General features: G+C 30.2%; 1 protein-coding gene across 2 annotated transcripts in view; it reads right to left on the minus strand.

Moving 5' to 3' along the window:
* LOC134714476 (ubiquitin-like modifier-activating enzyme 6) overlaps positions 1–14515 on the minus strand; it is a 39393-nt gene that overhangs the window by 9410 nt on the left and 15468 nt on the right. For both annotated transcript variants that reach the window (XM_063575758.1, XM_063575759.1), the window contains exons 12-26: positions 14226–14302; positions 12663–12876; positions 12014–12081; positions 11396–11474; positions 10884–10955; positions 9219–9296; positions 7275–7323; positions 6476–6505; positions 5975–6080; positions 5543–5648; positions 4764–4853; positions 4301–4381; positions 3799–3927; positions 3457–3508; positions 185–248 (exon numbers count right to left, since the gene is read on the minus strand). In XM_063575758.1, the coding sequence (XP_063431828.1) occupies positions 185–248; positions 3457–3508; positions 3799–3927; positions 4301–4381; positions 4764–4853; positions 5543–5648; positions 5975–6080; positions 6476–6505; positions 7275–7323; positions 9219–9296; positions 10884–10955; positions 11396–11474; positions 12014–12081; positions 12663–12876; positions 14226–14302 (1295 nt within the window). The remainder of the gene's footprint in view (positions 1–184; positions 249–3456; positions 3509–3798; positions 3928–4300; positions 4382–4763; positions 4854–5542; positions 5649–5974; positions 6081–6475; positions 6506–7274; positions 7324–9218; positions 9297–10883; positions 10956–11395; positions 11475–12013; positions 12082–12662; positions 12877–14225; positions 14303–14515) is intronic.

The following is a 14515-nucleotide window of genomic DNA, read 5'->3' on the forward strand; positions in this document are numbered from 1 at the left end:
ATGTTCCCCTATTTTATTATGCTATAATTTCATGGCGTCTTTAATGTCTTATTTCTTCAAAGAAACATATGCAAGGGAGATAATTGATTAAACTTGCACATTGCACACTGCCGATATCTTGTAATATAACTTAAATATAGGCATAAAAAGTCAAACTTTATATTGTTGTTTAGTCTAAACTCACTTTTCATTGGCCACATCAAATTCCTGTGGCACAGGTGGTCTCTTTGGGGACTGCCAAAACAGTGCTGAAAGAACACAAGAAAATTTAAATGTAGGCTTAAACTTGAACAAGCCAATACCTTCCATGCTGCCATTTTGTCACCAAAAAAAGTTTGATTTGAAAGCTACATATCCTTGATATCACTGTCTCAGAGACTAAAAATGGCCAGGTTGCAATATTCATTTTTTTCTATTTGATCCTATATAAGTTAAAAGAAAAAGAAATTTCACAAGCTCTGGGGATATATTCTGTTATGCTGAGCAGTTAATTTGTCTGCAAAGGGGTATTCTACATAGATAACACTACTAAATCAAAGAGCTGATAGCTCTGAAGTGGAAGAAGGTGAATAAAAAGTAACTTGAATTACCATAAAAGCAGCCCCACTTACCCAGGCTGCTTTGTTCCATTATTGTTAAAATGTATTTTTTTCTTCAAACAAGAAAAGGTCATAAGTACATGGATTTCCCATCCGTACAATCATTTTCTATGTTCAGTTGACTATGAAAATTAGGTAAAATCTTTAATTTGGCAGTAAAATTAAGAAGATCATATCAAGAGGAACACATGTGTACTAAGTTTCAAGTTGATTGGATTTCAACTTCATCAAAAACTACCTCAACCATAAACTTTATAACCAGAAGCAGGACGGACGGACAGACTAGAAAACATATTGCCCATAAATGGAGCATAAAAATAGTAAGACTTGTTACATACCCGCCAACTGTTGAAAGTTCCCATATGGGTTTTTACTGCACAACAACAATTTTAAAGGTTACAATTTTTAGCGACGTATTTTGCAAGATCTGGATTGTCTAGAAAAAGTGTCATATTTGTATGATGAACTTACATGCCTTTTCCTTAAGTCTGTTTGCATGATTCTAGTTATATATTAAATCGGTAGAAAAAATATACATGAAGCTAGCAGACCAGGGTTTATTTTCCAGATTAAGAATATTAGATGCTTGTTGAAATTTTCAATTTTGAATAATGCACAAAGATGGACCTTTAACAGGTTGGGAACAACACTCCAAATGAGGGTAACCTAACTGGAAGATCATCACAACCCACTGTAAAAAATGAGCACAAAAAATGTCATTTATATTCATATTATTTGATGAAAATTTTCCCCAAGAACTATGCATCTATTAAGTACTGAATGGTCAAAACATCATGTTTTTTTATCGACATAAATTTTGTCGTAAATGTAACCAAATGATGTAGAAATTGTGTTTTTTCTTCAAATTTCCATCAAATTGTAATGTTTATAGTTCCCTTATTGCCTCTCTATTTGAATAAAATAAAATAATAAGAAGAATCTGTTTCTTGTTTTGTTTAGTTTTTGACAAATGATTGTCCACTGCTTGTAAATGAATCATTATATTTATATATCTTATCTGTATATATTTTTGTTCATGTCTCCATCTCCTTATCATTTGTAAATGTTTAGAAAAATAAGAAAGAAATAAGCTCCACATGTATATTTGCAACATCGTAAATTAATTAAAAAAATAACATACACTAACACTAGTACTGCATGGATTTTAAGCATTATGAAAGTCATATTTGTAGAAAGCTTTAAGACTTAAAAACAGTGTAAAATGTCTTGCTATTTCTTAGCTTACACAATAAAATCTAATATATACTAACATTTACAAATTTAAATTTCAAGATTTTACTAGGACTTAATCTAACTACTAGACCTTTTATTAGTCTAGTTGCACATAAGGTATTTTGACTTCTAATCAGTAAGAAACAAATTTATCATATAAACTTTAATGTAATCCTTGAAAGGAGGTCCAGATTGCTAAAATAATTTATTAATTTTATTTTTTTTATTTGTCCAAAATCATAAAATTCATTTAATCAACATCACTTTATGATTATTTGATTAAAATATTAATCATTTATAGTCTTTTTGCAATTTACATTTTTAAAAGCAAAATAACTGAAAACAGGCTAAAACAAAGGGAAGTAACAAAAAAGTATTTCAATATTCCCAATACACATCGTTTTGATAACACAACGGCAGTTAGCCGGAGGTAAACATCGTTGATTACCAGTATGTTTGACACCCAAGCTGTCAAGTGAAGCCATATAATTATACATCTTCTTTGATGTTCAGGTAAAATTTAACACAGGTGTCAATTACACCCGTACAGTAGTAAGAAATGATCAAATATGGCGTCTGAAAATTTTCATTCATGAAATATTTCATACACGGGAGTTTTTTCTCCTAAACGGGAGGACGGGAGGAGACCCCTGAAAACGGGAGTTTTGTACTCCCGTCGGGAGGTTCACATGTATGTTACGAAGGGCATCTAATTCACATGACAAAGGAAAACCATGAATAAAGACAACACTTTATATATCCTTTTTATTTATATAAAAACAAAATCTTCTTGTCTGCAGGATTGCAAATTCGTAACTTCAAGGGCGAACTTGTAAACAGGGCGAATTTTCCCGATACCAAATTCACGCATGCGTAATACAAATATCTACAGTTAAAACATCCTGTTACAAGTAAACAAATAACGTTCATGTGGATGAGATGAAATCTAATAATTTACATAAATAAAAGGGTCATATTTACGATAGTGATTGTTTTACAATCATAATTTACAAATTAAATGATTCAGATGCCTACTCATGTGTAAAAATCGGTGTCAGGAATCTTAAGTTGTTTTGAAATTGTAATACACGAAATGAATGCCGCATACGGAGACTCAATGCCAAGGGTCGGCCCCTTAAGTCTTCAGAAGACTTGACGTCTTCTTCCACTAAAAACTGAAAATTCTCCAAAACCTCTTAGAAACAACAAGTGCTCAAAAAGAGGTATACATTTTCAGTTTTTATATCTATATGCTTGACCAATTTTTATCAACTTTGACCAACACTTATCAACAACAACTTAATGCTTGATCAATGTTGATAAACTTTGACCTAAACTTATCAAGTCCCCTATTGGTTAATTTATAAAACAAAAAAACTATTCTTCCTATCACAGCAAAAACTGTATACATGTAAGTATAATTCTTTAAAACATCTATATACAAATATCTTCCAATCTATATACAAATATCTACCTATCTATTTTGTAAAACAACTGCTGTTCAATGTATTATCTAACCATAAAGCTTCATATCCAATTTGAATCTGATATTTAACAATTCCAATAAGCATGACACCTGATTACTGCTATATATAAATATGATACAGCTTATAGATTTACTTACATCCATCACTCTGCTTGGTGTCTAATGGAAAATGATGAAGTAATTGCTTTGCCTGTATAAATAAATTAAAAGTGGTCACATTTTGCAATTGATTAAAAAATCAACAAAACCTGCATTGTTTCCCCTAATAAATGATGAAAGATATTTCTGACATGAAACTCATACAGCTTTAAAGTAATGAAGGCTAATTTTTAAAAGTAAGTTGTTGATTTGTAGAATGAAACTGCTGAATTAGTATTTAATAGTTGGAAGTTGCTTTTTCAAATTCAAATATTCCTAAGTTTATGCACAGGCTCCCCTTTTTGACTAGTTTAATATAATTTGTTCTGTTGTGTAACCTACCCGATGATTAAAATATTTTTCAAACTTCAGCCTCCCTAACTTGATACAATCTGACCAGGTAGCTGATCTGTTGTGCAATATTTTACTGACTTGAACTCCACCATCTATACTGGATCCATCTAATAATTTCTGTAAAATGCAAGAAAAATCTTAACACCATTTATAACACAATTAACGTTTTCAAAGGATACAAAGATATTTGATTTCTCATTCAAATAAAAATCATAATACTTGTAAAATAAATCCTTCAGTTCTTCAATATTCAGAGTCAATAAATAATTTATGTATTCCATCTGTCATCATAAATGTATGGTTTTTAAATGCTTTATATGCTTAAATACTTTCTTTATGTTTAACGGTATATGATTTTCCCACTACAGATTCTCATTCTTTAGAGTTATTTTTCCAGATTCACCCCTACAAAGTCCTGTAATCAAAATGCCATGTTGTATCTTACTATAATGGAAATATGTTTTCTATTTGAAATATAAATAATATTTACCTCTATCACATCTTGTGCATCTTTATTTTTGGACCAGAATTTGTTAAACATACTAGGTTTCTGTACAAATGAACTCTCAAACTGTAAAACATCAAATTATTATCAATGAAGAATCCTACTTTGTGTGATTGTCTGCTGCACATGTGAAACATTTATAGCTATCAGATCATCCAGATGTCCCTCAGATTTAAAACTGTTCTAGTTATATTATTTGACCTTTTTTTTATAGGGCATTACTTATAGACACTTAGTGGATATAAAAAGGATATACTTAATTAATTGATAAATGTATCTAAACATTTATATCATCAGTAGAGAATTAATTTTGGCATAGGTTCACTCATGTTTGTAAATGCATTGATAAACCATTTAAAAAATATATAGGAAACGTTTACAATGTTTTATAGTTGTATAGTTGGCTCCCTTAACATTACACTGATTGCAAATTTTGATAACAGCCTACCTTATCTCTCGCCCACTGTATACAATGTTCTATAGTTGCTGGGAAAGATTTCAGTGTACAATAAGGTACATCTTCATCCACTGGATCTCTCTGTTTCAATAAAATAATGTAAAATCTTCAAAACCAACTTCTGAAGTATAAGAAAACTTCAAACTAATAAGACCTAGTACTATTTTACATCATTAAGTGGAAAATACTGCTTGCATGTTGAGGACAAGAATAATTTTTAATTTGTAACATTCGAAACCTTTTTAACTGATTTATATTCTTATTAGGATAGGGTTCATGTCTTCAAACTTAAATATTTAACCCTGCCACATTCTGCATGTGGTAGTTTTAAGTCATGAGCTTGTAATTCAGTGGTGTTGTTTGTTGATGTGTTACAAATTTGTTTTTCGTTCATTATTTTGTACATCAATAAGCTTTTAGTTTTCTTGTTTGAATTGTTTTATATCTGTCATTTCCGTACCTTTATAGCTGAATATATATGTTGTATGGGCTTTGCTCATTGTAGAAGGCCATATAATGATCTATACTTGTTAATTTAATTATTTGTTATTTGGTCTCTTGTGGAGAGATGTTTCATTAGCAATCATACAGTATTACATCTTCTTTAAACAATACTGCTCTTAATTTGTGATTTGATTTTCGTAGGTGTCAGTGATGATTTATACCAAACTTCTTTTTGTTGTCCTTATGGGACATTATCTTTCAAAAATTATAATTGGCATAAAATATATAGTCTTGTATTTTGTCCATATTTTAAATCTAATGTTTACCTGACTGCCATATGATTCTGTGATATGTGGTACTATAACCTGGACATGACCTTTAGTTCCCATGGTACCCGACTCTAATAATGGCCTCTGATTGGTTACACATCGACTAGAAATTAAAATAAAAAACATTTTCAATATCATTTCATTGATAATTATGAATATTAAGTCACTGATATTGAACCAACATTGTAATTACATGAATGTATGTAACCTTAAAGTCATTATTTGTTAAAGAAAGATACCTTTTTACCTAACTGTTATCAAAATCATGTATTAATTAAATCATTTGACAAACCTTTATAAAATGAAATTGTTTTATTTTTTTATTTTCATGCAAAACAGGTTTGCTTTAGAACTAAATATTAACTCATAATAAACTTTCAACCAAGATTTGTTTTTAAATTCAGAGCCAAGTTATGTTTTATAACCTACCTATCTACATATCTTCTGGCCTCGACATTATCTAATGCATTCACTATAAGATCTTGATATTCAAAAAAAGAGTCAGGGTAGTTAGATTCTTCTGTCTGTGGACAAACTGGAAATATAAACAACAGTTACATTAACTTTTACCATGCAATGTTTTCATTATTTCATTTAAAACCTTTAACAATTTTCAAGATTCAATCTTTATCCTGATATCATTCTATATTTTTCTTAAGAGTTCATTTTGCTTAAGCATTTTACCGTTGAAATGATAATGAGCTACCACATCATATCTGTTAACATCAGCAAAGTATTATATTGATTAAAGGACATTTTAAAATTGCAAATTTTAATGAAATAATTCCTGAAAACTGGTACTAGAATATACTAGTGGTCTCTGATTGGTTAATACCGACTACAAATTTTAACTGTTTCTCAACTTCTTTTCTATTCATAGGAAGTTCATGTTTTTTTTATATATGTATTAGATCATACAGGATATCCTACCTTTGTACTGTTGAGGTTCTATTTTCAAATCTACAATAAAAAAAATAATAATTGTCCTGTTATGTAGCTATATATATATTTTATCTTTTAAATTGTTTGCTCTGTTTTCTTAATTCTCATTCAATAATAACATTTGCCAAAAGTGCAATAGCATATCACACTCCTGATAATTTATGAAATAAATGGCTAGATAAATTCAGAAGATGTGTCAAATTGTCTTAACAGTTCTACCCTACACATTCAATGGAGTAACCTTTATTATGGTAATAATTGGTGTTTATGTCCCTCAGTGTTTTGCACAGTTACCTCAGTGTGTGCCAAATTTACCTCATTGTGTCAGGGTTGGTAAAGTATTACCCGGCGTGAAAACCCATGATTAGCCTAGCTGTGCAATACTCCTTAAAACCGGTAAAAGTGGGCAATATAACTGAGCGTGTTCCACATTTACCTGTGTTCTATATTTTGTAGAATGAGGATAAAGAAATGAAGTGTGAGCACTTGATTTTGGGGTTTTTAACAAATTCTGCAAATTTAACTATAGAAAGTTTAGTGTAATGTCCATTTTCACTGAACTATATAGTACACAATTTTAAAGGGGCCAGCTGAGGTCCACCTCCGGGAGCAGGATTTTCCCGCTGGGTTGAAGACCCATTGGTGGCTTTCAGCTTTTGTCTGCTCTATGGTAACTTATAATAAAATAATCTATAGAGAAAACACACCACAAATAATATTCACTTCATAGTTTTTTTAAAAACAGGAAACAAAAATGCAGAAAATGTCCTAACAAGTATCTACAAACCTGGATTTATTTCTAGTACTGACTGTGCTGCTGTTGTACTCTTGGGTTGCTGTAAATGTTAAAATAAAGTTTAATATCTTGTAATATTGTAACATGTGAAAGTACTCTAGAAATAACTTTCTCTTATCATGCCTGGTGACAATTTCAGAAAAAATATTACAGTAAACCATGATGGTCAACATCAAGTATAGCAATATCTTATTTTATCAAACAAAAATATGATTAAGTGTGGATTCATTATTATTCGTTCAAAACAAATTTTCTGTTGGTTTCGTGGGTCCAGGTAAACCATGAATTCAAATTTTCAACAAATCACAAATTTTTTATAGTCCTTTTATGCAGAGATTGGCGAAACCACAAAAAAAACAAATATCCACAAAAATGCAAGTTTTCCACAATCCACAATAATTGATACCGACAAAAATAAATGAATCCTGTACCACTAGCTACATAGTATAATCAATATGTCATCTTAAAGAATTGAAATAAAACAAAAGAACTTGAGAGCCTGTAATTCAGTTGTTGTCGTGTGTTTATGTGTTTCATATTTGTTTTTCATTCATTTTTTTAGTGTTGTCAACAGTTAACCGGTTAACCGGTTAATCGGTCGAACGACCGAATACCGAATACCAAAATCGTTAACCGGTTAACCGGACTTTTTTACAATTTAGACAGATTTTATGTAAAATTATTTAAAAATTGTCGTCTTGGTAATTAATTTGACAGATCAATTGTCCACTAAATTGATTGCTACTGTTAATCCTATACACATAAAATTAATTAATTAATTAGAACATGTCTCTCAGATGGGGCAGGAGCTTAAAGAAACATAATTAGTTTATTTGTATTTTTAACAGTAACTCTAAATCAATAATGCGATTAAATTTTACAATTTACTTCATTACTTCGTTTCTGATCTAATAGTGTGTAAACCTACACCTAAATGTACAACCTCCGTCTCGCAAGGTTTAGTCTTACTTTAAAAGAAATGCTAACTAAAAATTTGAATAATGCAAACCAATGTGAATGTACTCTATGTATACGACGTGATAGTACGAGTAACATGCAAACAAAGTAAAGAAACGGTGACCTGTAGTTGTGAATTTCTGTGTCATTTCAATCTCTTTGTGGAGAATTGTCTCATTGGCAATCATCTTCTTTTTTATAATTAATTATTTTAATTGAAACACTCCACATTATTTTCAGAGTCAACAAGTGAAAAGAAACTTTTTTAGAATAATCCGTTTCAGACATATTCAATTCTAAGAGATCAAGAAGGTTTTTCTATTTTCAATTTGAAGTTGGTACAAACACTATAGTTGATACGGTGTAGTTGATTATTAAAAGTCAGACTTCGACAGGAATCCTCACACACCAGTCTTATAACAAAGAGAACAAACTTCAATTATAAAAAGCGTAAATTTATGACTTTGATGAAAGGTTGTCAAATTGACACTCATACCACATGTGTAGGGTACTATTGATAAGGCTTTACAGCACCAACTCAAACTACCGGTTAACCGGTTAATCGGTCGAACGATTATCCTATTAACCGGTTAGGCAAAAGTGTACGATTTGACAACACTATTTTTTTATATGAATAAGGCCGTTTCTCGTTTGAACTGTTTTACATTGTCTTATCGGGGCCTTTTATAGCTGACTATTTGGTATGGTCTTTGCTCATTGTTGAAGGCCGTACGGTGACCTATAGTTGTTAATGTCTGTGTTATTTTGGTTTCTTGTGGACAGTTGTATCATTGGTAATCATACCACATCTTCTTTTTATAAATTGAGAGTTTGCACATTTAACAAAGTGTTATAGTTATTATGAATCATCGTGTATTATAACAGTATTCAAGATAAGTATTGGCTTAGCTTTTTCATTAAAATCTGGTTATATTTGAGGCATTCCAAGATATAACAGAAAATAATAGTTATACTTACTCGTATATGATGGGGTCTAAAGAGGAACTGTCTGTTAAGATTGGACTTCTCTATCAAGTCATTGTCTGTAATGGTTATCTGTCAACAAAAAAGTTCTTTATGTAAGATTTTATCCATATTTTTGATAAATTTAAAATTCAATCTGAACATATATAAAGTGAATAATTATGAATATTTTATAAAAAAATATATATATCATTGTTTAAAAATATTCTATTTTGACAAAACTTTGTAATTATGTTTTAAGTCTACAATACAGTTCTTTTATAACCTGTTTGTATGCTGATCAGAGATGGGTCCGATTACTTTCAATGTAATTGATTAAATTACAATTACTTTGTCATTTGTACGATTAAATTAAATTAATGATTACATCATTTCTGAAAGTGTCTGATTAAATTAATGATTACATTGGCAAAGTAATCATGATTACATCTGATTACAATGAATTAAAAAAAAAACCAGTTTGCATGATGTGAATGAATAAACGTTTAATATATAACTATAGCATTTTTTCGAAAGCATTGTGTTTGCTATATTATAAAATGATAACTTCAAACTTCATCTATTTAATAAACCTCAAAAGTTCACTTCATACATACATGAACATTGTGTCACTGGTTATGACCCATTGCACTTTATCATCATTAATCTCTAAATTATTTTGACTTCAATTGAATATAGCTTTATAAAAAGCATTTGCTGTTTGTCTTCTGACATATTCTAGACTTTTTCAAGGTAGTTTATGGGAGTTAAAATATGGATGAAATTGTACCAGTTTAATCAAATTGTAAACAAAATACAAGTGCTAAAAATCGTTGCATTTTACATGTCCAGTCCAAATACATGTACATACAAAAATTTGCTTATTTTAAACAAGATATTTGTCCAACTTTTAATTAATCTTGTGCTAATTGGATAAGTTATCACTTGTCTGATTTATCTTTTACCATATATATTGTCCTACAGCTATATTCAGTTGGTAATTGCAATAAAAACAAACCTTAATTGGTTTTCTACCTGTCAATTCAAAGTTGACAAAAATCACAACATTAACAAAAGATTATAATTAAGGATTAAAGAAAAGTATTACTTGACTATAACAGTTATTATCAAATATATATATATGTACATCTTTAAATTGTGAATATAGGTACTATATCTTTTACTAAGGCCAGAATGTATGTCTCTTCTTAGGCTATTGATGACTTTTCAATACTGTAACAGTTTATTTTTTACTGAAGTATACAAACCAAATGTCATGTATTAAAAAAAATGAAGGAAACCAAACTGTCTTAAAATGTTCAATATAAATTGAATAAGAAAAAAGTTTCCTTTATTGACCATAAAAAAAGTGAAAGATTTTTTTCATTGTAATCAGAATGTAATCATAAAGTAATCAGGATTACAGGGTATTTTGAAAAGTAATTGATTAAATTAAATTACATGTAATCAGATTTTTGGCTGATTAATGATTACAATGATTACTTGAAGAATTGTAATCAATTACAGCTGATTAACGATTACAATTACAATTACCCCAACTCTGATGCTGATGGTCATTTTTTCACCTTCCTTTGTACAAATATTTCAAAATGTATAATTTTTAATTTATTCTAAAATTAACATCACAATCTCTAAAGTTAAATAAAAAGCAAAGATTACCTTTCCATCAGAACCAACACCTAATAATGCATAATTCTTTAACATTTCACAGCCTATAGCACCACATCCAACCTAAAATATAGAAAACTTTTGTAAATCTAAATTGTGTTTCATGAATAAGACATTGTCTGGATTTTTTTTACATTATTTTACACAGTAAATTATATGTACTTCTCATGCTTATGTAAACATACTTTCTTGTAAACGGTCCATTTTATATTTGATTCAAGAGCTTTAACAAAAGTATGACATGTTTTGGAATTCATAGCTACTCAGGTGAAACTGACATAAATTTGTGTTAAAATCACACTAAACAAGATGTATCACATGAAAAATTCTAATATACCTTTTGATAAATTTTACTTCAACTACTGCTTGATAATTGGTCTACACATGTATATATACGATACCTGATATCATATGGAGTATAAAGGATACACTGCTGTTCCTGTATTTCATTCTAAATTCTTATCTTTTCAAAAAACAAATATGTATCTTCATTTAGTACCTACCATAAATAATTTAACTTGAGACAGTTTCCTGCAGCCATTCTCCCCGATACATATTCTTAATAAATCATATCTGTCATTTCTGTAAAATACAAAGCATAATCATTTTCAAACAACATTTATACTCATAAGAGAAGTAATGAAAGTCTTTTCAACCAATGAAATACTTCTATAAGTTGATACACCCCTAATAGAATTTCCTTTTAAATGTCATTTATAGAATTCATTATTGCATTTAGAATATTGATCAACACTAAAAATGAAATGCTTAAGAAAGAGGGAACTGTTTCTGAGACAAGGTCTGTTATGTATTTAGTTATCTTTCCATATGTGAAATGAATGTTTAAATGGAAGGGTACAGGGGTAAATAATATAATATGAAAACAGGGAACAATTGTATTTTGCTTAAATAAAAAAGAAAGCACCTGCTGAAATATCTTGCTGCTTCACTGAATATGATAAATAAGCTGTGCATTATTTTGTTTCTTTTTATGGTTTATTTAAGATGCTTTAAAACCTAGGAAATGTATCATCATCCACCAAGATTAATGAAAATGATTGAATAAATAGAAGATATCCACAGTTTCCATATGGACTTGTTTATGAATCTATTTAACTTACTTTGATTGAAATAAAGAAGGATTTAACCTATCTTCTTTAGTTATAACATCTATAGAGTCTAAATATATCTGTAATGATAAAAATAGTTCTTGTTCATATAAAACTCCTTAATATAAAATTCATTATATCTTTTAGCTGTAAACATATGTCAATTATCAACCACATGTCACATTCATATCTTCAAAGAAGGGCAGATAATTTTTTTATTATCAACACCTTAACAAAAATTAATTTGGCTCGTTTAATTTTCTTAATTTTTTTTATAAAGTATTTACTTTGACCCTTTGACAAAAATATAAAAATTTCAAAAACTTTGAACCAACTGTTTTATCAGAAAAATTACACTGGTTATATAGCAGTTCGACAAACACATATTTTGATCATTGAGAAGCTTGATATTTCCTTAACAACACAATGTCATTAAAACATTCTGCTGATTTTACAGAGTTATCTCCCTGTAGTGTTAGGTACCACCTTAATTATATTTTTTTTAACCATAAAAATCATTATTGAAATGAAAGTACAGGAATTGTAAAAAAATTGTGTTTTGAAAAATTAGCAAGCATACATGTTTGAGTTTGCACAGAATAGCTCGATATCAAATTAATTCATTTCTTTTGGAGGGGTTTAACTGTGATGAACATATTACCATTTGATTAAGAGGTGTAAATTTTCCAGTTAATGCTTTAAGTCCCTCTTGTGCAACAAATCCACCAATGGCAGCACAGAGAGGGGCAAAACATCCACGACATGTGTAGGAAATCATACGTATCAGATCTTCATCAAGGGAGTCAACTCTTGTCACCATTTGTTCATTTAACTGTTTAACTAATGATAATACAACTTCTGCATCTGTTTTACACCTGTAAGTATAACATACCATCTAATTACTATTTTGAGAATAGCAGTGAGTTTGTAAAAATTTGGTAGATAAATGTGTTAACCCTTAACATGCGGTGACCGTCATATGACGGGCGTACCCTAATAATCGTTATTTGGCTCTAATGGTGTTCCATACTTTTAGAAGACCACTTTATGATACTTATTTTAAAAGTTATGCATGTTCCCTCAACCTGAGGCTATCCATATTCACGTTTCTCATGTATAAGTAGAATTTTGAGCACAAATACGGACTTGGAAAATTGAAATTGGCTAAAACTCGGTTTTCTGGAGGGGTGGGCTTCACATCTGTATCTTACACAAGAAGTTCAGAGGCATAAAACTTGCAAAAATAGTGCAAACACACGGCCATATAACTACTGATCATTATTATTATTGAAATACGCATAGGAAACAACAACTTGCGGTTTTGGGTCCATTCGAAGTAAAAAATCTGCAATTATCGTGAAAATCAGTATTTTTGGTCCAAATGACCTTCTGTAGACTGCTGAATCAAGATCACATTCACTCCGACCCAACAACTGTTGGGGTCAAATGGTTAACTAGGGTCCACTCTACATGCAGGCTACACCTGGATACCTTTACCTAGATCCCTTGGTCTTCTGGGTCAAGAGAAAGGATGAAAAATCGGCAAAATTGATGCTTTTTGCACCTGATGACCCACTATGGGCCAATTTCCACCCACCCACCGCCTCATTGCCCTGACCACCCCACCCCGTGATCACCTACATTAGATTTAAAGGAATCAATATGCTACAGCTACAGGGCTAAGCTCATTTGCATATAATTTGCATATTTTTTGCAAATAAACGAAAATTAGACATTTTCTGAAAACAATTCCGCATGGTAAGGGTTAACAATTTTTGGTACAATATCATTGTGTATAAATGTTAAACTAGAAACAATATTAATTTTGTTGATCTATTACCTTTGAATCTCCTTTTATTGCTTGCCCTTTAAATTTGTCCATCCACTTATCATGATGAAAAGAAGCAGTAGTCACAACTGATCCCTACCATATGTGCTGTCAGCAGACGGCACACTAGTTAGTTCTTCCAAGCATTTATGGAAATAGGTCTAGTTAGCAAATTTTGCTACTCTCTGTTTTCATAATAACTTTAAACCTTGTAAATGAGATCCTAAGAGCGTTACATAATGTGTGAGGAATGTTTATTAACCTCCAGATGTTTTTTTATCCATTCTATGGTATAGTTGGCTTCTGTCACATTGACAAGTACCCAATATCTCCTTTGTATATCTTTATACAACTGTCCTTACCTAATGTTTTATCATTTCAATAATATTTACTTACCAAATATTTGGCAATCTGTTGTTTTCTTTCTTAAATTTGTGAAGTGCCATAAATCCCAAGTGTATAGAATTGGGGGCCTGTAAAAACAAATGTAAACAAAAGCTGTAACAAAAGCACAATAAATTAATTATTTTGATTTCACATTGAACAGAAAACCTTTTTTAATCTTGTTTTCTATTTGAGTCATTGGATTGCTGTGCCATTGACTTATATCCCCATAAATAATACAGAAATGTAAGATGATATCATACTATTTATCGTTTTGAGTTGGTCTTTGTACTCCTTTCTTA

Source organism: Mytilus trossulus, chromosome 4, assembly GCF_036588685.1.
Source record: "Mytilus trossulus isolate FHL-02 chromosome 4, PNRI_Mtr1.1.1.hap1, whole genome shotgun sequence".
Taxonomy (NCBI): domain Eukaryota; kingdom Metazoa; phylum Mollusca; class Bivalvia; order Mytilida; family Mytilidae; genus Mytilus; species Mytilus trossulus.